Source organism: Canis lupus, chromosome 2 (assembly GCF_003254725.2).
Source record: "Canis lupus dingo isolate Sandy chromosome 2, ASM325472v2, whole genome shotgun sequence".
In the NCBI taxonomy this organism is placed as follows: domain Eukaryota; kingdom Metazoa; phylum Chordata; class Mammalia; order Carnivora; family Canidae; genus Canis; species Canis lupus.
The window spans coordinates 30,763,947-30,787,642 of record NC_064244.1 but is presented as its reverse complement, the minus strand read 5'-3'; the positions used below and the strand labels follow the sequence as shown (position 1 = coordinate 30,787,642).

The 23,696-nt window shown below is 64.5% G+C and overlaps 1 protein-coding gene across 5 annotated transcripts in view; it reads left to right on the top strand.

The window, feature by feature from the left end:
• Nucleotides 1-23,696, top strand: part of LOC112659098 (phosphofructokinase, platelet) — a 43,691-nt gene that overhangs the window by 10,843 nt on the left and 9,152 nt on the right. For 2 of the 5 annotated variants that reach the window (XM_025445572.3, XM_025445573.3), the window contains exons 3-16: nucleotides 7,738-7,815; nucleotides 10,731-10,920; nucleotides 11,809-11,974; nucleotides 12,932-12,976; nucleotides 13,141-13,249; nucleotides 15,895-15,990; nucleotides 16,830-16,922; nucleotides 17,297-17,422; nucleotides 17,758-17,822; nucleotides 18,271-18,340; nucleotides 18,460-18,606; nucleotides 19,933-20,003; nucleotides 20,747-20,834; nucleotides 21,332-21,484. In XM_025445572.3, coding sequence (XP_025301357.1) covers nucleotides 7,738-7,815; nucleotides 10,731-10,920; nucleotides 11,809-11,974; nucleotides 12,932-12,976; nucleotides 13,141-13,249; nucleotides 15,895-15,990; nucleotides 16,830-16,922; nucleotides 17,297-17,422; nucleotides 17,758-17,822; nucleotides 18,271-18,340; nucleotides 18,460-18,606; nucleotides 19,933-20,003; nucleotides 20,747-20,834; nucleotides 21,332-21,484 — 1,497 coding nt within the window. Of the gene's footprint in view, nucleotides 1-7,737; nucleotides 7,816-10,730; nucleotides 10,921-11,808; nucleotides 11,975-12,931; nucleotides 12,977-13,140; nucleotides 13,250-15,894; nucleotides 15,991-16,829; nucleotides 16,923-17,296; nucleotides 17,423-17,757; nucleotides 17,823-18,270; nucleotides 18,341-18,459; nucleotides 18,607-19,932; nucleotides 20,004-20,746; nucleotides 20,835-21,331; nucleotides 21,485-23,269; nucleotides 23,652-23,696 lie in introns of those variants that run through there. The other 3 variants (XM_025445575.3, XM_025445574.3, XM_049101361.1) reach the window with 2 other exon arrangements.

Sequence of the window (23,696 nt, the reverse complement as noted above, 5' to 3'; positions counted from 1 at the left end):
TGCCCGTGTCCTGAGGCAGGAGGCCTGCTCTGGACGTAGACCCCTAGGATGACCCTGATCCCAACCCTGGGCACCAGTGACTGTCCCTTGTGCCAGGTTTGGCGCCGTGGGCCACAGCGGTTTCTGATGCTGGTTGCGGGCGCCTGTCTCGCGTGCGCGGCCCTACCTGAGCCCTGGAGCTGGTGTGGAGCCGGTGCCCGCGGCGCGTGTTTCTGCCCCGGGAGGAGGCCGTTCGTGGGCCGTGGCTCCCTGGGCCGCGCACCGCGTGCGGGAGGGAGTTTGCTTTGCCTGCTGCCCTGGGAGGCCTCCTCGCGCGGCGCTTCTGACGCGGGTTGCCGTTGCTCCCGTTTGGGCAACAGGAAGGCCACGGGCCCCGCGGAGCATTTGCAGGCCATCGCTCGGTCCCCCTGTGTCGGGCGCTTCGGGGTCACAGCTGCCGCTGGCCGGCGTGGAGGAGCCCCCCGCTGCCCTGTCCCCGGTCCCCCATCATCCCCCGTGCCCCCCGCCCCGTCCCCTCCATTCCATGCTCAGGGTCCCACGGGCAGGCACACGTGTGTGCATTCCCGCGGCGGCTGCTGGCCGTGTGCGCAGAGGCCGCTCTGCCTCCTGATCTCGCTCCACAGCCTTCTGGGGAGGCTTGCGTTCGCCCGAGAGCCGCAGGGACGCTGCACCCCGGGCCTGACGGCAGCTCCTGAGGCTTGGGCTTGGGGAAGGCTCTCTCGGAGGGCGGATGTGCCGGGGCCCTGGCTCCTGTGGCCCGCGGGCCTGCAGTGCCTGTCGCCATGGCCGGTGACGTTTCGGAGCTGCCGTTGGGTCCCCGCCCCACTGGGCTTCACGGGGTGCGGGGGTGGCGGTGGGGGGACAAGCAAGTCCTATCCGGTATTTCACAGTTAAAGGAATGGACCCGTGGTTCGTCGGTAGAAGGAAGTCTGCATTTTCTGCGTCTTTGTCACTGGTGGGGCTGGGGCGACAGCTCACGCGCCCAGTGGAGCCCATAGTAGGGCTGTGATTCACCCCTGGGGACGTGTCAGGAGATGTTTAACGACGGTCCGGTTATCGGGGTGGGAGTGGACCTCCTGGCATCTCGGGCGTGGACACCGGGGCTGGTGCTCCCAGGCCGTTGAGCCCAGAGCAGCTCCCACATCGAGGAATTCGTGATTTTGCCCCAGTGTCCGCAGTGCCAAGGTCAGGAAGCCCCACGGTAGGGCTGGATGTGCCCTTGGCGTGCGTGTCGTGGAGCGCACGGGGTGGGCCTGGCGGCCGTGCACCTGCTGAGTGTTTGGGTGTGGAAACTGGAGACACAGCGACTTCCACACTAATCCTTCTCAGACTGGACTTTTTTTTTTAAGATTTTATTTATTTATTCATGAGACATACGCAGAGGCAGAGACACGGGCAGAGGGAGAAGCAGGCTCCACGTAGGGAGCCTGAGGTGGGACTCGATCCCCGGACCCAGGGTCACACCCTGAGCTGACGGCAGCTGCTCCACCGCGGAGCCACCCAGGGGCCCTTAGTTTTATCTTCTTAAACCTCATTCAGGCATCTGTTCCACACGTTTTGCTCGTTTATTGTCTTTTGTGTGTGTGTGTGGCAAGGAAAGGGTTGATTCAAGAGGCAGCGAGACAGAGACAAGGAGGTGGGAGGGAAAAAGCCTCAAGTCCACCTCCCGAAACAGGGGGAGGACCAGGAGCTGAGGTCACGGACATCCTGATGAAAAGGGTGGGGAAGCGTGACTCTTCATGCGTGAGGATGGATCGTGAGTCGGAGCAGATACGTCCCTGATCCACGCCCCGTGCTCGGGGGAAACCCGCTCCCCCGCGGGGGGCGGCCATCAGAGGACCCGGGAGGCGACCGTGGGCTGGGGTCGGCCCGCCTGGACGGCCGCGAGGGTCTCCGTGGAACGTGCCGACACCCCCGGACCGTTGAACAGGGTGCTGCTCTGTAGACACAGGGTTCTTGGGTTTTTTCCTTCCAGAAAGTCTGTGGGAGGTGTGTTGAGCGGGAAACGCTGGCATCTCTGCTTGGGGCCTGGCAGCGGGTTTGTTTGTCTGGCTGCAGCCGGGCCTGCTGCAGATCTGGGCCAGGCCTGCGCGGGTTGGACTGGCCCGGCCCTTGGGCACCATCGGGGGAGGACGGCCGCAGGATTAACCCGTTCCTTGCACCTGTTGATGCCCCCCCTCCGGGCGAGGTTTTTCCCCGCAGAACCTACGGGTGTCTTCGGCCCCTCGGGGATGGTGGTGGCACCTCTGTCCCTCAGCCTGGCAAGACTCCGGTCTGCAGACGCCCTGGCTTCTGGGGGGCCGGGGAGGAGACCCCCTGGGGTCTGTTTCTGTGGTCTCCTGGCGGGAATAGGAGGCCCGTCCTGCTTCATGCAATTAGCAGGCTCGAAGTCCTTGTAGCTAAAGGTTTTCTTACAGATTGACAACGGGTATAACTGTTTATTTTTTCAAGATTTTATTTACTTATTCATGAGACACACAGAGAGAGGCAGAGACCCAGGCAGAGAGAGAAGCAGGCTCCATGCAGGGAGCCTGACATGGGACTCAATGCCGGGACCCCGGGGTGACAACCTGGGCTGAAGGCGGCGCTAAACCAGGTGCCCCCAGTTCTTGCCTTGTCATTGGGACTAGCTTAAAAGTCTTTACCTCTTTGAAATGACGCCTTCCAGTTGGGCCTGGGCATTGGCCCTGTGTCTCCATCTCCCCGTCTTCTGAACCCCGAGGAAAGGCTGGTGTCGTGCCCGGTAGGCAGCCGATGGGGCTAAGGCAGGAGCCTGAGCACGTGGGGTCAGGCCTTCCCCCTGCAGGTGGACAACCTGCCCCTGCCGCCCCGAGTGGCTTCTCCTGGGATCCCGGCTCCCTGCCTCAGACCTCCCTCCACCCAGGGCTCCCTCCACCCAGGGCTCCCTCCACCCGGGGCCTCCCTCGAGCCCCTGTCTACACAGGACACCGGGGCTCCCCCGGAGGGGCACGGGGCCTAGCAGCCCGGGTCCTGTGCATCAGGCCCCATGTCATCCTCGGCAAACAAGCCTGAACGCGTCCGCCCGATTCCTACCTGCTTCCCCTTGCGGACTGAAGCCGTCTGTTGGCCGTGGACGCGTGGCTGGCGCTGCGGGCTGCCTGCTTTCACCATTTTTGAAGTAAGACCTGCCCTGCTCACGGCAGAGAAACCCCGACAGCCCCACCCCCCCTTTCCCGGTGAGGCTGCGGGTCCTCGCGCGGCGGGGCTGGTTCCCACCCGCCTGACCTCCTGTCCTGGGGGGTCCCCGGGTCACCCTGGGTGTCGGGTCGCGCCCGAGCCTGAGCTCCTGGTCCGCCGCCTGCGGGGGGGTGGGGTGGGGGGCAGGCCAGGGAGCCCCGGGACCCTGGAGGGCGTGTGGGCCCCTTCTCGGCCTCCCCCTGCCCCCGGTGCTGGCAGGCCCGTCAAGGTGACCAGAACCACGTTGCCCCGTGAACTGGACATTTCACATGTCGCCGCTTCTGCATTTCAACTTCCTGAAAGTTGGAGCCTCTTGACCACAAAACGTCTAAGAATAGTAACGGGATCGGACGTGCGGTTAAACGTCCCCCGCGCCGCTGGCAGGCGTGGAGGGTTGTTGCCGAGAGCGGCTGGGCCGCTGGGTCCCCGCGCGGACGCCCCAGGGCCGTGGCTGCTGTGCAGGGGACGCCGAGCCCCTCCCTGGGCCCCTGCCCCGCGCGCCGCCGCCATGGCCTGGGCTTTGCCCCAGCTCGGCCACCTCACCCCCCGGCGTTTGAGTCGCTAGGGGGTCCCCGTGTCACCCCGGGGGCTGGCTGAGCGGCCGGTGGGGGGCAGGCTCTCCCACCCGAGGATGCGGACCCGCCGTGTCCTGCCGCGGCCTCGGGATTCTCCGCGTACCTGGAACTGGGTATCACCAGCTTTGGCGTCCAAGCCACCTGACGACGCCGGGCGGCCCCGTAAATCCCACCGGCCTGTTGTCAGGTTTCCGGGGCGCAGGGCTCTGCTGTGACCGCCCGGCTTCTAACCTGTTTTGGCGCCTCTGAGCCGGTCCACATGTCGGGGGGACCAAGCAGAGGCGACTGTGTAGATGGTGCCCCGCGGTCATGGACTCCGAGAGCAGAGGAGGCTGCCGGGCATCCGGAGCGCCCTGGGGGGGGGGTGCCCTGGGGTGGGGGGCGCCCAGCGGCGGGTGGGCGTGGGCAGGACCTGGACTTGAGGCTCTGCGGTCAACGCCCGCAGCCATACAGTCGCGAGTCCCTGACTTGGAAGCCAGCGCCCACCGGGGGGCCCCTGCCGCTCCTTTCCCGCCTGCCTAGTCTGGCCTCGCGGTGTGCTCGCTCTCGGGTTCTGGCAGCGACCTGCTGTAGCGTAGAAGGAGGGAAGCACAAGCAGGTATGTCCCCCGGGCAGCAAAGCCCTGGGGAGAGGTCTGGCTTCCGTCACCGCGATACCCAGAGGCTGCTCCCCCGGCAGTCGGGATGCCGCCTCTCCGCCCGTGGGCTGCTGACCCAGTAATCCAGGAAATCAGGTCTGGGAAAAAAAAAACATTATCAGGTGTGAGGTGACAGGTGTGCTCCTCAAACATGGCACAGGACTGGGTCCTTGATTTAGACCCTATGTGGTGGGAGGTCCCTTCTCCGAGGAGGCCCCCCTCGTGGACAGGCTCTGACGCAGGACGTGCTTACCAGGCGCCCCAAAACGCAGGCCACCGTGACCCCCAAGTGCAGCGCGGTCTCCAGAGGACGCCGTATCGGGGGACCTGGTGTACTTTGCTCAGGATGGTCTTCAAAGTCCTGTCCGAGCGTGTGGTGCGTGCTCAGGTGTCCCCGGCGGCCCCAGAGCAGGTTCCTGCAGGGCGATGCGGCCACTCAGGGGCCCGCCGTGTGTGCGGGGTGGGGACTGTTACTCCGGGTGAAAAACTACGTGTGGCTCTTCAGCTACGTGTGTTCTGTGGTTTTCTTCCTCCGTGAGTCACAGAACTGGCTCTGCAGGCAAATTCCAAGGAGAATCATAGAAAAATATTTTGGGCTCTGGTTGCTTTGGAGTAAGGGCTCAAACCTGCAAGGAGACGTCAGGGGAGAACCGCTCATCTGGATTTACGGTTCAGGGGACGCTCGCGCAGGCCGGTCCTCTCTTAATTCAGTGACCTCTTCCTTGAAAGTGGAAGACCGCTGACAATCGCAGTTGGGAGGGATTTTCAGATGCCCCACCCCAGCTCCAGGAGCCTGCGGAGGGGGTGAGTCGCTTCCTGCCCCCGCGCAGCCAGGAGCGCACTCCCGGGTCCCCGGGTCACTGAGCGGCCCTTTATCACCAGCTGTTCAAGGCGCCTCTAAACCCCAGGACGTAAAGTAGCTCTGGAGAACATTCTACGATTGGAGGTACGTGGCGATTGCAGCGTGGTTCTCCATGTTCCTGCTCCCACAGCAAAGGGGTTTCTACCTGTTTTTATTAAGTCCGTGTTGACGTGCGGAGCAGTGGCTGCGGGGGCGGAGGGAATTTCTGGGTTCTCAGCGCGGCACCTGCCGAGCGGACCGTGGACGGTGCTTGTCGGGGGGCATGGGCGGGCGCTGGAGGCCCGCAATGCGCTTGCTGGGATCGCTCTCAGGGCCTCGCGTGTCCTGTCAGCACTGTGGGGTCCGGGGGAGCCTGCAGAAAGTCCTCCAGCGGCTGGGGGCACCGCCAGGGTGTCCGCTCTGCTTTTGCCAAAGCCTGTGGGTGCGCACCTGCCCCGCTCTGCCCTGACGGCCCGTGTGCACCTGCCCTCCTGGGCTCCCCAGGACCGGCTTCTCCCCTCCATCCCCCACGGCCAGGGCGCTAGGAACTTTGGCCTCTGCGTAGGGCTGCGTCCGTGTCCAGGGTCTGGAGGCCCGCAGGCCCGCTCACGTGGGGTGTCCCCACCCAGGCCTCCGAGGAGGGAGCTGCAGGGGAGAGGGCGAGCTGCGGTGCGTGCACAGATGGCACAGATGGCGGGGAGCTGCTGATGGGAGCCTGCGGTGTGGGGTGTGCAGAGCGCGGGGCGGTCTCCATCTGGGTCCCCCGCCTCTCCTGTCCGCCTACTGTCATCCGGGGCCCCACTTGTTCCTGCCGACGATCCCCAGGACTCAGAGGGGGGACAGCTGGCTTTGGGCGCCCCGTCCCCGAGCGGCGTCTGTGCTTGGGCAGCTCATGCACGGGCCCGGCGTGGATACAGCCTCTCTCACCAGCTGGCTTTCCGGGGCCGGGCCTGGATCCCACCACACTCCTGCACGTGACAGCCGCGGCGGCTCAGCACGTTACCTGGAGCGGGCTGAAACTGCCCGGTGCACGGTGGGGCTGCTCTGGGGGCTGCGGGAGCCAGAGCCCCAGCGTCCATCCTCCGTCCGGGGGCGCGGGAAGGCCTGCTGGCTCCACCATGAGCCCGCCGTCGGCCTCTCTGTGCTCCTTCATCCTGTGCACCTGTCCCTTTGCTGCTTGGCACACATGATGCCTATGTGACGAGGACACGTGCAGGCACGTGCGTATTTATCCATACATACTGTGTATAAAATACCACACGGCTGCAAGGTCTAATGTATCCTCTACAACTACGCTCAGTGTACATATAAAATACTGTAATTGTATCGATAGATTATAAGTAGTGAGCATCCACGACACATTACGTGTCACACAACGTGTATCTATGTGACCTGAGACCCATGCATCCACAGACACGGGTGCTGATGGAAGCCTCGTTTACGTGTGACACAGGAAGGGGGACGGAGGCTCCGACTGAACGTCGAGAGCAGGTGTCGAGAGCAGGTTCATCCCATGTAACTTCCAGAAGTCCAGGGAACGCGCTGTCTACGGCGTAGAGAGAATCCCATAACCCCAAGTTTCACGATATAAAGATACCGTGACGCGTTCTGTGCACTGAACACTCTGTGGATGCGCGTTGCACGTTAGACGACGCGGTCTGTGCCAGACTTCTGGTGGGGCGGGCATAGTAGGAGCGCGCATCCCTGGCCCCGAAAGGCAGCCGCGGTCCCCTGCCCTATGGGCCGTCTTGAAGACCCCTTCCTTCCCCTTCCTGCTTGACCTCCCCTGGTTAGGACTTCTGAGTCCCTGCTGATGACCCACTAGGTCTGTTCCTTTGTAAAGTTGAGCGTCCTGGGGAGAGTCACGCAGGTAAAGGTGCTCGTGGATGTTCCCAGGTTCCTCGGCGTCGCGCGGCCTGCGGGGGGAGCCCGGGGAGAGCCGCTGTGCTTGGGGTCTGAAGGGCACGGCCCTCGGGCTTCCGGGGAAAGTGCAGGCTGACGCTGCCCCCGGGGAGCCCGCAGCCCCGACCTGGAAGGTAGGGAGGACCGCTGGCTGCGGTGCTTTCTCAGATCCACGCCATGGGGGGGGCGTGGATCGCCCGGGGAAACGGAGGCCCCGGCAGGCATGCGCTCTTGTGTGCAGTGTGATTGACAGCACTGTTTGCATGGGAGTTTGTTAAACTACAGACGCTTTTTGGGTAAGTTTCCCCCCGTTTGAGGCGCTCAGGTGCTGTGGGGTGACAGGCATGCTGTCTTGTTCCCCCCGGTACCTGGGACGGGTCTGGCAAGAAGGTCCCACGTGTCGCACCCATTAGGTGGCTTTCGTGCACCTTCGATGCGTCGGGCCAGCACTGGTCTCGCACTGCTTCTAACCCCGGGGCCCTCGGGGCTCGGAGTCCTCGTCGTCCGCACCCACGGGGTTCGCGGGTCCACCTGACGGCTCAGCAGTCACCCCGTCTCACGAGGATTCCCGCTCTCGCCCGCAGGGTTACCAGGGCATGGTCGACGGCGGCAGCAACATCGTGGAGGCCGACTGGGAAAGCGTCTCGAGCATCCTGCAAGTGGTACGTGCCGAGTCCAATGCTCCGGGTCCCTAAAGCCCACCCCCTCCCAGCTGCGAACCTTTCGTGCAGAGGCGGCGGCGGCACGTGACACGCGTGAGCCTGCTGCCTGCGTTCCTCTCCCCTCCTCGCCCGGTGAGGAAACAGCCTTGCTTTGTCCTTCGGTTCAAGTCCTCAAGGAGCTTTGCTGCAGGATCACAGGGAGTCAGAGAATGAGCCGCGCGGACACACGGGGTGACGTGGAGGTTCAGGAGGTGCGGGTGGGGCCAGCGGGTCCCGGGTCCCTAGCGGGTGGCCCCGGGGCTGTGAGGGGCGGTGAGCTCCTGTCTGGCTTTGCCCTTAGCCCTCTGGCCATGCCCCGTCCTGGCGCCTCCACCTGCCAGGGGCACCGGGGCCCGGTTGGGGGAGTCGGGCCCCCCAGGCTCCCAGGGCAGGACTGGGTGGGCAAGCAGTGGCTGACTGTACACCCTGTGATGAGGGGGACGGGGACCCGCGGGGGGTGGGAGGGGGCTGAGCCAGGACAAGGTTCCTGCTCAGCACGAAGCCCCGGGGCGGCCCCGAGGCCCCGGAGGACAGTCACAAGCCGCCCGTCCCCGGGATCCGTCCCTGGGCAGCCAGCCGCGCGGGGATTTGAGCTGAAGCTACGGCTCTCGTGCGGGTTTCCCAGGTTGGCTTTTCCATCCTGCGGACGGAGCAGTGTTCCTGCCGCCAAGGGTCCTTAGCGGCCGCCAGCCTTCACTGGGGTCCTCCTAGTGGTTTCGGGGTTTGCCTTTGTTTTAAGAGCGGATGAGCCCCGAGGCGGCTTGGGTGTGTTGGTGCCTCGTTCTTGGCCAATGCCCCCGCCCCCTGGATTCTCCATCACTTGGTGTCAGTGCAGGCAGGCCTGGGAACGGTCCCCCAGGGTGGCCTCCCAGGGCCTCCCAGGGCCTTAGAGGAACACAGCCTCCCTGTTCCAGCCTGAGCCGTCGGGGCTAATTGCTCTGATGTGCACAAGAATGAGGCAAGTACCAGCTGCAGGCAGAGCAATTGCTTACTTTGAATTTAAAAGAAATCTGCCTCGTTGTTTCCTGCCTGCAAATTCCCCAAACACTAGCTCGGGGAAGCCTCCAGGCCTGGTGGGAGGCGGATTACGAGGCGGATTACGTGGGAAGAACGGACTTGACAATAAGCTCTTCACTGGCGGTTGGACCTGTTGAGACGTACCCGTTAATATTTTAAGAGAAGGGAGCCACGAGCTGGCACCGCCGTGCCGTGGGCACCTGCGCAACAGCGTGGATCCCGTTCCCGTGGTGTCCGGGTGGAAGTGGAGCACGTTCCCCCGTAAGAGGCGGGGGGACCCGCGCGGCCGGGACGGCGTGCGCACCTCTGGGGCAACCCACAGGCCGACGTGGGTCGGCCACTGAGAGATGGACACACGCCACCCCCTACCCTGGGGGACCTAAGCTCAGCTGACAAGCAGGACACGCTGATGGCTGGCGGGAGCTGGGCGGGGGGGGGGGGGGGTGCAGACAGGGACCCGCTGCTGGACGCCGGGCCCTGACTTCAGGCAGAAGGCGAACAGCTTCTGGAACGTACAGCGCAGTGGCTGTGGTTAAGGACCCTGCATTGTACCCTTGAAAGTTGCTGAGAATAAATCTTCGCTGTCGACGCACACAGACAGGAGCCAGAGGTGACGGACGAGCTCGTGAGCTGGAGCATGGTGATCACCCTACGGGGCGAGTGTAAGATCGTCACGCCTCGCACCTTCGGGAACGTCCACGCTGCTGCACGATAACTATGACCTTGAACGTTGCTAAAAACATAGGCCTTAGACGTTCCCATGACAGAAAGGCCGACGATGCGGCTGTTGAGAACCCCTGTCACGGCGTGGGCACCCGGCACCCCGCGCCCCCGGACCCGCAGCACGTTCTGGATCGGCTGGCGCCCGTCACCCCGCGGGAGGTGATGGCGGGCGTACCCTGTAAGCTGGTGGGGCCTGCACTTGGACCCCTGTGCCCTGTCCTGGGAGGCGGACCGGCCGGTGAGGCCTCTGTGGGGAGCACTACTTGCCAGCATCAGGGCGGCGTCTTCCGAGGTCCTGACCTAAACCCCATGCGGGGGGCGCCTTGTCCTGGGCGCTGTCCCCACCCGGCGACACAGGACGGGCCGCGCGACCTCTGCGCCTTCCTCAGCCGCGGCTTCCCGCCGAGCCCCCAGCATGTGACCCCCTCGGTGTGGACCAGCTGCCCGGGCAGCTTCCAGTGGGGCGAAATCCCGTGACCCTCCGATGGCTCCCGGTCAGGTCTGATCCAGGGAACCGGGTGACCCGGACCTACCATCCCCACGGCCCTCCCGCCGCTCCCTGTGCTTATGACCCAGGGGTGTCCTTGGAGGAGGACACACCACAGAGGTTTGTGAGCACATCGCGGGGGACGTGAAGGGTCCTGCTCTTTTCTCCCAATGCCCGGGAATCTTTCGTGATCAAAAGACCAAGTGTGAGGAGTCGTGGCCTCTCGCTCTTGGCAGTTTGCGTGATCCGACTTGAGTTTTCCTGAGACTTGGCCTTGGAGAGGTGGGCGGGGCGCCTGGGCAAACAGGAATCCTCTGGCTCCCAGGTCCCTGCTTTGCCTGCGCGCACGGCGAGCTCTGGCGGACGGGGCCGTGCCACCTGGGCCTGAGGGAGGCCGGGCGGTGGGGTCTGGCCACCCCCACCCCAGGGCCCCCGGGAGGCTGGGGCGCCTCCGGACTCTCCTCCTCGGCGTTTACCTGACGTCCTGGGCCCGGTGCCGAGCCTTGTCCGCTGTACCCACACCTGAATACATGGGCCCCAGGGGAGCCCAGATTTCGTGGGTCCCGCAGGTGACGGCGCGTGTGCCAGCTCCGCTGCTTCCTGTCCCGCGGGAGGAAGGATGATAAACACCACGTCCTTTGTCTTCCAGGGAGGGACCATTATCGGCAGTGCCCGTTGCAAAGCCTTCCGGACGCGGGAGGGTCGCCTGAAAGCCGCGTGTAACTTGGTTCAGCGGGGCATCACCAACCTGTGCGTGATCGGCGGGGACGGGAGCCTCACGGGAGCCAACATCTTCCGGAAGGAGTGGAGCGGGCTGCTGGAGGAGCTGGCCCAACACGGTACAGCCCGGGCCTGCGCGTCGCCCCCGTGGGCTCTCCGTTGCCCCCAGAGAGCTCCGAGCTCTTGCATCCGCCCAGCCGACTACGCAGATGCACGTGCTGGGGACGGCGCGATTGCCCAGTCCCCCCTCTCCGGGCCCTGCACTCTGTGCCTCGGGAACAGCGGGTCCTGTGCACCTGTTCCCCACCGGGCACCGCCCATCTGACCCGGTTCCGGGTGGTGCTCACGGAGCCCTGAGATAGGCTTCCCGGGGGTCCCCATGTGGGGACATGGGGGGGCGAGGGGAGGGCGCACAGGCTCCCGAGTGTCCACTTGTTGCCAGGACATGAGCGGAGATGCAGTTGCGCTCCGTTGTTGGGTTCCCTGTCACCCGCCGGGCCATGAGGGCCATCCCTCGCCAGGGAACCCTCCGGTGTTCAGGTGTGAACGAGGCAGAGGCAGTCGGTCGCCCCGAGCCCCGGGTCTGGGGAGTGCAGGTGGCTGTCGGCCGTCGTCGTGGCTCGGGTGGCCCTGGTCCCCCCCCACCCCTGGCGCCCTGCCGACTGCCCCTCCCGATTGCACACCTACAACTGCACAGTCCTTGCCGCGAGCTGGCGGGTACATCCCTGCCACCAGCAGCCCCAGCGTGGCCGGGAACGTGCGCCCCCAGGACCCCCCTCTGATGGGGCCGCATCCTCTCCAGAGGGACATGTGCCCGGGCCACTGCCCAACACCAGCACGGACAGGCCTTCCTTCCTGTTAGTGTCAGGACCCCACGTGCCCGTCGCCCCACGTGTGCAGAACGAGGTGGTTCAAAACAGCAGGCCGGCGGCTGCTGCCCGGTGCTCAGCAGCCCGCTGCAGGGGCATCGGGCGGCTCCTGGTCACACGGGCCCGTTTCCCACGCAGGTGAGATCGACAAGGAGCAGGTGCAGAAGCACGCGTACCTCAACGTCGTGGGCATGGTGGGCTCCATCGACAACGACTTCTGCGGGACGGACATGACCATCGGCACCGACTCTGCCTTGCACAGGATCATCGAGGTCGTTGACGCCATCATGACCACCGCCCAGAGGTAACGCACGAGCAGTGCCCCGGGAGGGGCATGGGGCTGACATGTGCTGCGGTGTGGACGTCCGTGTCGGCCCTGGGAGGTTCCCCAGACGGACATTCTGTGCTGCGGTGTAGACATCCGTGGGTGTCCCCGGTGGGTGATCGGATACGGCGTTGCTCCTGAAGGTCCGAAACCAGAGCTAGAGAACTGTTTCCTGTTGATTTTTATTTTCGACTTAAAAAGTTACACCTACCCCCGATTTTAGAAAAAACGACCCCAACGGGACCCCAGCAAGGTCCCCACGGGAACAGCAGGCCAGCCATGGCTCCGGGCCTGGCTTGATGGGCGCTCGAGGACACTGCGGGTGCGGGGAAAGTGCTGCCTCCCGTCCGTGATCCAGTGGCTGTCGGTGCCTGGGGGCCACGGAGGCGGCCGGCTCGCTGTCCTGCGTGTGCTGAGCGATGCGGCGGGTGCCCGGGGGTATGAGCATGTGTGGGTGACACGCTGGGCGGGTGTAACCCTGAGGCCCCTTTGCCCATACAACCTTGAGATGCTAGCACAGTGGCATCTGCTTTTGCAGAGAATGGGCCCTCTGGATGCTCAGCTGTGTGCTGCCATCACGGGGCAGGTGCTTGTGGCCCTCACGGGGCAGGTGCCTGTGGCTCACAGGGGCAGGTGCCATCATGGGGCAGGTGCTTGTGGCCCATATGGGGCAGGTGCCATCACGGGACAGATGCCATCATGGGGCAGGTGCCATCACGGGGCAGGTGCTTGTGGCCCATATGGGGCAGGTGCCATCACGGGACAGATGCCATCATGGGGCAGGTGCCATCACGGGGCAGGTGCTTGTGGCCCACAGGTGCCTGCCACCGACACGAGGCAGGCTTTCTGCACAGCTGGCAAGGAAAGCACGTGCCTCTTTGCCTGTCACGTGGGCCGCGTGGTGGTAAGTGGACGTTTCCTTTGTCTCTCTTGCAGCCACCAGAGGACCTTTGTTCTCGAGGTTATGGGGAGACACTGCGGGTATGTACGCGTCGCCACCTCAGCGCGGCCCCTCGAGAGCCCTGCGCCCCACAGGGCCGATGCTGCCCCGTGGAGCCCGCGGTCACCGATGCGCATCCGCCCCGGTGGCCTCCGCGCTGTGGCTCCTGGTGGCAGCCTGACACGGCCAATGCTGCTCCGGACAGGTACCTCGCCCTGGTGAGCGCCTTGGCCTGTGGCGCCGACTGGGTGTTCCTTCCGGAATCGCCGCCAGAAGAGGGTTGGCAGGAGAATATGTGCATCAAGCTCTCAGAGGTAACGTGCGTGTCCCTCGACGGCCGGGGCTGCTGGTCCCACCGCCTGACCACGACGTGTGGCGGCGGCCTGGGGGATTCCCCGTTGGCTTGGGGTCACACAGGTGGAGACTCCGCGGTTCTGGAGCGAGTCCTAGCGGTGTCGTGGGGTGTGTGTGACCTGGCTACCCGTGTGTCCCCAGCGGCGGGCGTGTGTCAGGTGGGGTGGGGTTCCCGTGGCTCTGACCAGGCCTCTCCATGTGTGGCCCGCGGCGGCCTGTGTGCCCCGCTCTGTGTCCCCGGGGGACGGCTTCCCGGGGGATGGCTCCCTGGGGGGTGTGCGGGGTTCGCTCCCGGCGCAGAAGCCCCGGCGGGTGCTGCATTTCCCTCCCGTGTCATCACCGTCAGTGGGCGGCCCAGGCGAGTCACAGACGTATTCAGCAAGCACACGCGCTCTGCGTGCCGGGAGAGCCTGCCACCACCTTCCAGGTGACAGGGTCCAAGAGAGGCGTTTGGGGGACGTACCGAAAAGCTTTGTTGACCTTCAGTGAGGTGGGGAACTGCTGGAAGGCCAGCGCTTCCCGGGAGGCCCCGTGCACTTGGGGCCGAGGCTTGGCGGCTGCGGACGGGTCAGGGCACGCGCGCCCAGGCCCCGGGATTGCTGACCACGCGCTCAAGCCGCTGGTCCTGTCCTGGTTCTGGCTGTGGATGAGGGCAGCGCTCCCCGGCGGCCGCTGTGGGGCCGTGGCTGCCTGACGGGGTGGCACTGGTCTTGGACAGTACCTCTGTGTGGCCTGAGGATATGTGCTGAGTCTGTAATCGCAGGGACGCTCCCGTGGTCCCATTCCCCAGGGGCTGTGCCTGTGCTTGCCAGCTGTCCTCCCGCCCCCGTGATGCCCCCGGACCTGGTCCAGGGCCCCCGGGGTCAGGCCAAGTCCTGCAGGCAGCACCCGGAGACGAGGAAACAGGCCCGCTGCACAGATGTGCACGGGGGTGAAGGTGGGGGGGAGGAGGGAAGGGGTGCGTGATGGTGGAGCTGGGGGGAGGGGGTGCACAGGGGTGGAGGTCGGGGGGTCAGGGGTCGGGGGTGCATGATGGTGGAGCTGGGGGGACGGGAGGGTGTGGGTCAGGGAAGAGCACGCTCGGTGGTGGAGATGGTGGGGGGAAGGGTGCACACAGGGTGGAGGTCAGGGCCGGTGGCAGGGCTGACACCCTATTTGGGTTTAGGAGCTGAGCTTTAGGTGCCCATTGTTGCCATGACCGCATGGTCTCGTCTGCAGACTCCGTGGGTTTCAGATCCGTGCGTTCCCGTATGCGGGGACGGCGGGAGCGTGTTGCGCCCCTGCCCTGAGCATGGGCCGAGCCGAGGCGGAGGGCTCGGGCTCCTCGTGCGGAAGCAGCTGAGATCACCGCGTCTGTAATGAATTCCCATTGCTCACTGCGAGTCTTCCCGAACGTTTTGTCAGGCCCGGGCCCTCGCCCCACGTCCCGGGCATTTCCACATGAGGGTAGGCGCCCCGGGCCTAGGGCTGGTCTCGGCTTCTCCCCCCAGGGGGGCTTTGGGCTCAGCACCCCGCGTCCAAGTCCTGACTCCCCACGGGCTGTGGGTCCCGCTGCCACCCGAGCGCTTCCACAAGCACGGGGGGTTGGGGTGGTCCAGGTGCTGGGCACCTGTGGGGCCAGGGGCCTATCTTCCCGCACGGTGGAGAGGACGCTGTTCCTCTGGCAGCCTCCGGAGAGTGTGGTATGTGGACGCCGTGGCTCTGGGGCCCATCCCACGTTCACGGACACGTCACAGCCACTCTGGAAGCCACAGCTTTACACCTTTTAGAAAATACTTGTGACCAGCAAGTTCTTCGAAGTTGAGCACGTTTATGTCTATTCAAAGACAAGCCAGTGAGCACGTGATGCCCGAGGAGGCACCGGGTGGGCCTGCGCGGAACCACCCCCTGGGTGATGCGCCCCGGGCGCCACAGGCAGGGGCAGCTTCAGGCACTGGCCACTCCGGGGCCCACGGCCTCCACGGGAGGGGCCGTGACGTGGGATGTGATGGAGAGCAGACGGGCCGAGGAGGATTTCTGGGTGCTGCTGGGTGATGGCCGCCGGGGCCTGTGGGGAGGCAGGTGCGGGTGTGGGTGCAGGTGTGGGTGCAGGTGCGGGTGCAGGTGTGGGCACAGGTGCGAGCGCAGGTGCAGGCGCAGGTGCAGGTGTGGGTGCAGGTGCGGGCACAGGTGTGCCCCTCCGCCCTCCCTCCCCACCCTCCTACCTCCTGCTTCCTGCGAGGCCCTGGCCCTGTGCTCTGGCTGCGGGGGCTGGGAAGTCCGGCCTTCCTGGATAGGTCTGCAGGGGGGTGGCGGGCCGCGCTGGCTGCTGGAGGAGCTTGGAGGCCTGGCCTGCGGTATAGATGCCCTGCGGGGACCCGGGGCTGAGCTCACTGCCTCCTGGGGCCGGATGGCAAAGGAGCGCGGCCGCGCCTGGAGCCATGTGTCCCTCCCCTCCACCTACCCCCGCCTCCACCTACCCGCCCAGGTAGTCGGAAACCCGCTTGTGAAATCTGGTGAAGGTTTCCCCTGGACAGAGGCCAGCTCGCCCGGGGCAAAGGGCCCTGGGCCTGTCTGTCGTGGAGATGGTTCAGGGGTTGAGGCGGCTCATTTTCTACTTCCCTAGAACCGTGCCCGGAAAAAGAGACTGAATATCATCATCGTGGCCGAGGGCGCCATAGACACCCAGAATAAGCCTATCACCTCTGAGCAGATCAAGGAGGTGAGTGTGTCCGTCAGTTGCGGTTCTCCTCGGCGGCCAGCTGGGGACGCAGCACGGGGTCCGCCCTTGGCGCGGGTGTGGTCATCACTAAAGCGCTTTCTGTCCTTCCTGGGGTTTGGAGATGCTTCTGTAATGACTCAGGACTCTAACGGCTTGAGTCTTAGGGTCGCGAATATTCCCAGAGGCCCTAGGGAGACGGAGGGGGCAGGGGGCGGGGTCCCAGGGGCGGGCTGTCCACTTGGGCAGGCGACGGCACACGTTCCCGACAGACAGACACACAGACAGGCGGGCTGCGGCGGAAGCTGTCCCTCACGGCCGAGGACGCCATGTGCGTAGGTTTGCAGCCTGGTGTCTGGGTGTGACCAGTGCCGAGCCCGGGGAAGGGGTCAGGGCAAAGGTTCTCCTTCCCTCCGGGGCAAAGCTGAGACGGACGGGGTCATGAAGGGCAGAGCGAGGGGCCCCCGGCTTCCGCAACCCCGGCCTGCTGTCCTCCTCCTGCGAGGACGGTGGCCCAGCCGCTGGTGGCGCCCCGCCCGAGGTACGCCGCGGTCGACTGGCGCGATGGTCAGGGAGACGTGTCCGTTTCTTTATTTTTGATCACCTTACTTATGTTCGTTTGCAAGGCAGGACAGGCCAGGGTTTTATTTTTTGGTAATAAAGACATTCTTTAAAAAAAAAAAAAAAAAAAAAGCTCAACGTTAAACCTTCTAGGAAGTGAAGATTGGAAAATAGTATTTGTTTCCACGTCAGTGGGAAGCAGGAGGGGGAGGGGAAGGATGACTGCCCCTCGCCCCCTCGTGCGAGCCGAGCCCCCGCGTTAACGCTCTTTGTCTCTGCAGCTCGTGGTCACACAGCTGGGATATGACACGCGGGTGACCATACTTGGGCACGTGCAGAGAGGAGGGACTCCCTCGGCCTTCGACCGGATTTTGGTGAGGATGCAAATGGTCAGGTGCCCTCCCTGGGGGCGAGAGGGGACAGTCTGTGCCTGTGCTGGGGTGGCCCATCCAGGACGTGCAGATGCAGGGAGACCCCAGACCCGAGGGCTGAGGGTGGCCGGGACCCCGGGAACAGAGCCCCCGTGTGGTTTGTGCACGCAGGCCCTGGGGTCAGCAGAGCCCCAAGGCCAGGAGGACGGGAGGCAGGGAGGCAGCTGGAGTCCGGCTGAGTAACGGGGGACAGGCCTCCGCCCATGTTGTACCTGCTGAGGGTGTGGTCATGCGTCTGTGGAGCGGGGGCCGGGTGTGGGGGTGCTGCTGCCTTGGCCTTTGACCCGGTCTGTGACCTTCGTGATTGTCCTTTCCAGGCCAGTCGCATGGGGGTGGAGGCCGTGGTTGCCCTCCTCCAGGCCACCCCGGAGACGCCGGCCTGCGTGGTGTCGCTGAGCGGGAACCAGGCGGTGCGCCTGCCCCTGGTGGAGTGTGTGCAGATGGTGAGCTGCAGCGTCCACGCGCTCGCCGTCCTGTCCGTAGTCTGTGGCTGGTTGGTGCCACGTGGGCTTCCACAAGCTTCCCCAGGACCCGGGGGCCCCCAAGGTGGGGCGGGAGGTGGATCCGGGATCTCCCGCCCGGTGTTGCTGGCCGTGGCCTCACAGCCCTCTTAGCGGCCTGAGCCAGGCGGGCCTGGCTTGTCCCTGGCAGCCGCCGGGCGGTGGCAGGTGTCCGGCTGGCGGCCTTGGAGGGTCGGCGTGCGGGAGGCGGCCAGCACGGCGGCCTGTCCACAGGCGTCTGAGCCTTGACACAGTCTCTCTTGCATGTTTGTTTGAAGACCCAGGACGTGCAGAAGGCCATGGACGAGAGGAGATTCAAGGATGCCGTGCGGCTCCGCGGCAGGTGACCTTCTGCAGGGCCCTGCGTCCCTGGGGCCTTTGCTGCTGCCTTTGCTGCTGCGTCCCTGGGGCCTTTGCTGCTGCTGAGATGTGCTCCGGGGCTGCGCCCCTTCCGGCCGTGGGGACGCGATGGGTAGCCGGGGGCACGCGCTGGTTTGCTGTCTCTGTTCTGGCCGGTGGGGTGGAGGAGAGGTTAGCGCGGTGACGATGGAAAGTCGCCCAAGGATGGCGTTTTGAGAGACACTCGGGTGTACGAGAGACCAAGTTTCTCGGCCGCGTACACGGCACGCTCCTTATGTAACGGAATACCGGGGCCTTGGCGTGGGGTGACGCCAGGGCCTGCTGCTTGCCCCGAGCGCCCCAGGCAGGTGCCTGGACCATCTGCATCTGGCTCAGGTGACCTCCCAGGGGAGCCCTTCTAACCTCGGGCCCGTGGCGCCCTGTCCTTCCAGGAGTTTCGAGACCAACCTCAACACCTACAAGCGGCTTGCCATCAAGTTCCCAGATGATCAGATTGTGAAGGTAGGGGACACCCCCCCACCGTGTTCTCCGCGGACCCTCGCCCCCAGCCTCCCGGGCCGTGCGCTCAGCATGTGCCCGGGGCGTGGGGTAGGGACGCACCGTGCCCTCTCATCTTGCAGAGCAACTGTAACGTGGCCGTCATAAACGTGGGGGCGCCCGCCGCCGGGATGAACGCCGCCGTTCGCTCGGCCGTGCGGGTGGGCATCGCCGATGGCCACAAGATGCTCGCCATCTACGACGGCTTTGAGGGCTTCGCCAAAGGCCAGGTGAGACCCCGGGGGACGTTGCGGGAAACAGGAGCTGCCTTCCCAGCCTCACACCAGGGCTCCATCGGGTGGTGAACACAGCCGCTGCCCTCGGGGATGACTTGTCTGGGGCCGCGTCCTGGGCCCTGCCCTGAGGCTCAGCGTGGAGCGCGCCACGCGGTTTTCTCCAGGAGCCATAGGCAGCGGGGCTCGTGGGCTCCGGCCTTAGTGGGGGAGGGGACCTGGGACGCTGCAGGCCAAGCGCATGAGGCCGGCAAGCACTCGGACAGAAGCTTTGGTGGAAAAAGCGAACAAACGCATGTTGAGCGCTTAACTGCATACGCTTCCTGCTCCTACGGGATGCGCACACGTTAACTCGTTGAAATCTCGTGGTAAACCTGCAGTATTAGTCCCCTTCTCCTTACGTGGAAACTGAGGCACAGAGACACTGGTGAACGAGACCTGGGTCACAGGCCACAGCGTGCCCCACGGGATGACATCGGTTGTCTTACCTCCCGGCAGTGCACAGAGTCCTTACTCCCGGGAAGCCGGGTCAGGGAGAAAGCAAAGTGCCCTCTGCGGGCAGGGGTGCAGCCTCAGGAGGTGGAGCTCAGGGTGTGGGCTGCGAGCAGGGCCAGCGCCCACGGGGCACAGAGCAGGGTCCGCCCTGGGACTCTCAGACGCAGGTCCCTGGGAAGGGGGTCTTAGGCTGGGGACGGAGACGCCAAGCCTGTGGTTGCGAGGGCGTGCCGGCAGGCCCGGGACAGCGCCAGGGCACTGGGGTTGGGACGGTGGGCTCAGGGGGCCCAGCAGCGGGGAGTTGGGGGGCACAGGGGAGAGGTGGAAGGGGCGGGGGCTTGTAGGTGACTGGGAGGACTTGGCTTTTGCTCGGGGAACACAGAGGGTTTAGGGCAGGATGGGGACAGCTGGAGGGGTCGCGGGATGGCCTGGGGGAGGCGTCCGGGGAGCAGCGGGGCCGTAGGGAGCATGGGCCGAAGACGGAGCTGGGGGGGGAATCGGCAGAGGGCACCCCCAGGGCGCCGGTCGGAGGATGAGACCTTCGCCCTGAGGGGCGAGGCGGGAGGGGCCCCAGGAGCGCGGGTGCACATCTGGCTGGCCGCCGCTGGGTCCCTCACGTCTCCTCCAGCCTTATTGAAGGGGCGGTCTCTTACATCGACCAAGACGCACCTGATTCCCAGGGGTAGAGCGTGGCCACACCTGGGTCTGCTGTGCGTGGCGGGACGTGGGGGGCGGGCTTCACCCCGGGGCCGCCGAGCTGCTCAGCCTTGCGATGGGGGTGGGTCCCTCGTTGGTCGCTTCCCGTGGGACCATGTGTGTGCTCCTCAGGTGAAGGAAATCGGCTGGGGGGATGTCGGAGGCTGGACCGGCCAAGGAGGCTCCATCCTCGGGACCAAACGGTAAATCCCTGGGTCCATCGTGCCCCGTGCTCAGGAAGGGGGACCCCCGTCCTAGACCAGCAGCTGCCCCTGTTCGCTCTGGGAAGGCATCCCGAAGGGCGCTGGCGTGGGCTCCCGGGCCACCACCCCCCCAGAGCCCTGGGTCGTGCTTGGGGGGTCCCCGATGTGCGCCCTGGGGCAGAGACGAGGCCCGCGACATGGGGGCTGTCCTCCCGGGGTCCTTGACCGCCGGGGCTGTGCAGGCCCCGTGGCGGGTGCAGCAGGGCCCCGCAGAGCCCGGCCGGGGTGCTCTGTGGGCCGCAGGCTCCCTTGGGAGCAAGAGTGTGCACCGCAGGCCCCAGACCCCCCACCACCTGCGCCCCCACGCACGGCTGCTGGTCCCTATGCGTGGGCCCTGCCAATGGTTCTAGGTGATAGAGCAGGAGAGGCGTGAGTGGGAGCGCGTGGGGCTTCAGGTGGGCGTGGCTCGCACCGGATTCCAAATAGGAAGTTTCCGTTCAAAGCGCTACTACGAATGTTCACACGCTGTTGTGGTGCAGTTTGTGTTCTTTCCCGATGAGGCAGTAGGATTCTTTTAGGTCCGGCTGCCGTGCGTTTCTTCCCATCTATTGATGGAGCGATTGATTTTTGAATACAGCGGAGCCTTGCTTCCCTGGCGCTGCTCCTGGGGACCGCGGGCTGGGGCGGGGCGGGGGGGCCTCGGCAGGGCTGGCTGGCCTCACGTCCCCCCCAACTGCCTCTAGCACGCTGCCCGGGAAGTTTCTGGAGGACATCGCCCAGCAGATGCGCACCCACAGCATCAATGCGCTGCTCATCATCGGCGGGTTCGAGGTACGTCCCCGTGGCTGCCTCCGCGGGCCCCTTAGGACCGGAGGGCTGGGGTGAGCTGTGCGCAGGCTTCTGGGTGGGGTGGGGGCACCCCTGGGTCCCGGGACGCTGCGGCGGGGCGCTCCCCTGGTGGCAGCCGCTGACCCGGGAGCCAGAGCGGGATCCCCGTCCAGTGCGTCCCTGCCCGGCATGTTCTGTGGCATTTCTAGGGGCAGGAACGGGCATCCCCCTGCAGCTTAGGCCTGGAGCTGGGACAGGACGGGGCGTCCCGTGCCCATTGGACCCCACTCCTTAACATGTCTATTTAACCAAGATCGGTCCCGTAGTAACTTTCCCATTTGCTTTGAAGAAAACGTTAAGGACCTCCAATAACACGACTCTTGCGGACAGGAGCCGTGGTGTCGCTTCCCTGTGACCCTAACGCCTTACTGTGTTTTTAACGGCCCCTTTGCACCTCTCCCACCTCCCCCCTGCCCCCACCCCTGCACACTGGCTGACAGGCCTACTTGGGCCTGCTGGAGCTGTCAGCCGCCCGCGACAAGTACGAGGAGTTCTGTGTCCCCATGGTAATGGTCCCAGCCACTGTCTCCAACAACGTGCCTGGCTCCGATTTCAGCATCGGCGCGGACACCGCCCTGAACACCATCACCGACGTAAGTGGGCGTGGCCAGCAAAGCAGGTGCCGCAGACACTAACCCGAGGGCACCTGGCCCGCTTTTATCTGCCAGCGCACTAGAGACCGGAGTGACACCTGGGTCTGTTTCCAGAAAGGTCTTTAAAAAAAAAAAAAAAAAAAAAAGCCTGATGATTTTAATCCAATGCCCAGAGCCGTGGCTTCTTGCCACCTCTTTTCCTGCCCCGCGGCCAGGATGCCGTGTGCCCGCTGAGGCCCATCGAGTGACAGGGAGCATCTACAGCTCAAGTACTTGTGTATTAGGGTTTTGTGATTCGAATACTCGTTAAAGTCAGTGTAGTGGTTTTATTTATTTATTTTTTTTTGTCAGGGCCAAATTCACTTTATTCCCGTGACGTGATTTGTGATAAATCCTGGGTCTGATGGCTGTGCATGGATGTTTGAGGTCTTGTGACTTTGTTCACCGACCTGAGTCCCTGTGGCATCCATCCTGCGTCTTGCCACAGGGCAGTAGCAGGACAGACCCGGCCCGTGTTACCACGTGTGTAAGCCACGCTGTGGAGATGGCGCGGGAGCTTCAGACACGTTTCTTCTTCTTTATAATCTGGCGTCTGAACTTTTGCTGCAGATTCCCCAGTAGTTTTCTTGTGAATGTTGCTCTCGGATTTTCCTCCTTGACCCTGTGGGCTCAAACCTGTCTCTAGTGCCGGTACATAAAAGAAATGCTTTTTAAATAAAAATCGGATGGTAAGGAATGCCTTGCGCTTGCGTTTTTCTGTTTTGTCCTATTTCGCTATTCTCTGCTCCTTAAACTTTCTGTGGTTTCTTTACTAAAAAGCTCTGCCCCGTGTCTCCGGGGTCTCCGCCGCTGGAGCGGCCCTGTTGGCACCACTAACCCGTTGCTGGGCCACCGCGCGCCCCGTCCTGGTGACTGTTGCTCCTGCTCTGGCCACCGTGAGCCGATTCCGCTCCTGACCGGCTGCACCTGCCGTGGGAGGGTCGATGTCCGTCCCTCACTGTCCATGACCTTCACCAGTGCTTTACTGCCCTTTTCTCTGCCCTTGGCTGGAGTTTGCTTACGCTCAGTAGAAGCAAGTGGAAGTTCGTGTTTCCTCGTTGTCACTTGATTGGAACTCCCGGGGCGGGTGGGGCCTGGGGGGCTGTCTGGGGCCCTGGCCCCGGCTGGTGTTCGTCTCCCTGCCACATCCGACGTGCCCTCTCTGGCACCTGCCAGGCTCCTCCGCTACGAGACATGTTTTCCAGGTTATAAAGATCGGGTACATGGGTGTTGCTCAAAATTTGAAAACCTAAACATGTAGGGAAGCTCTAAGTGATCCTGGTGCTTTGCTCCCTGTGGAGGGATTTGGAAATTTGTCCTGTGATGTCTTGAATCTGGTTTCTCCTCTGAGTTGCTCAAAGCCAGTTACCAAGTTATAGTGGGCAGCTTTGTGTTGGTGCTGGTGCCAGGCCAACCCTCACTGGGCGAGTAGGTGTGCGCCGAAGCCCCAAGCCCAAGGGTGACCTGCCCGGCACCGTGGTCCTGGTCCTGCCTGTGACCTGGGTGGGAGCCTGGGTGCCCGCTGCTGAGTGTGGGGAGACGGTCCTGGTGCTGTAGGGGCCCTGGTGTGGGCACGGCGTGTGCACATCCCTTGGTTTCCCACAGCGTTGTGTTTTTATGAGCTGCGGTGAAGGCGTGTCTTCCTTAGGAGGTTCGGATCTGGGTTGGAACCCGGCAGGGCTGGCCTCAGGGGCCTGAGGTGACGGGTCACTGGGCGGTCCACATCCCTCCCCATCTGCTCCGCAGGATCCAAGAGGCCCTCGGGGACCAGGGACCAAAGTGAGTTCACCGTGGGTTTGTGCGCCTCCCTCAGGACCTCCTTCCCAGATGGGCCACCCGCGGGCCTGTGGCCTCGTGTCCGGATGTGGCTGTGCTGAGGGCCGAGCGCCTGTGGTGTTTGGGTTCGGCCCCTGGGGTGCGTTGGCGATGACGAGCGATGATGCTGGCCCCCGACCTCAGCACGGCCCTGCCGCCCGCAGTGCCAAGGCCCTGGGAGGTGGCCTTGCCGCAGGGACTGTCGCGTTCCTGGGCTCCTCCGTCACTGTCCTCACGGGTGACTTCCTTCTGCCAGTGTGAACGCTCCACTTCCCGGTGTCCCTCAGAATGGACGGAGCTCTGTGCGTGTCGCGTGTCGTGGAGGCTGCAGGCCCGGCCCCTTGGAGCAGGGGTCCAG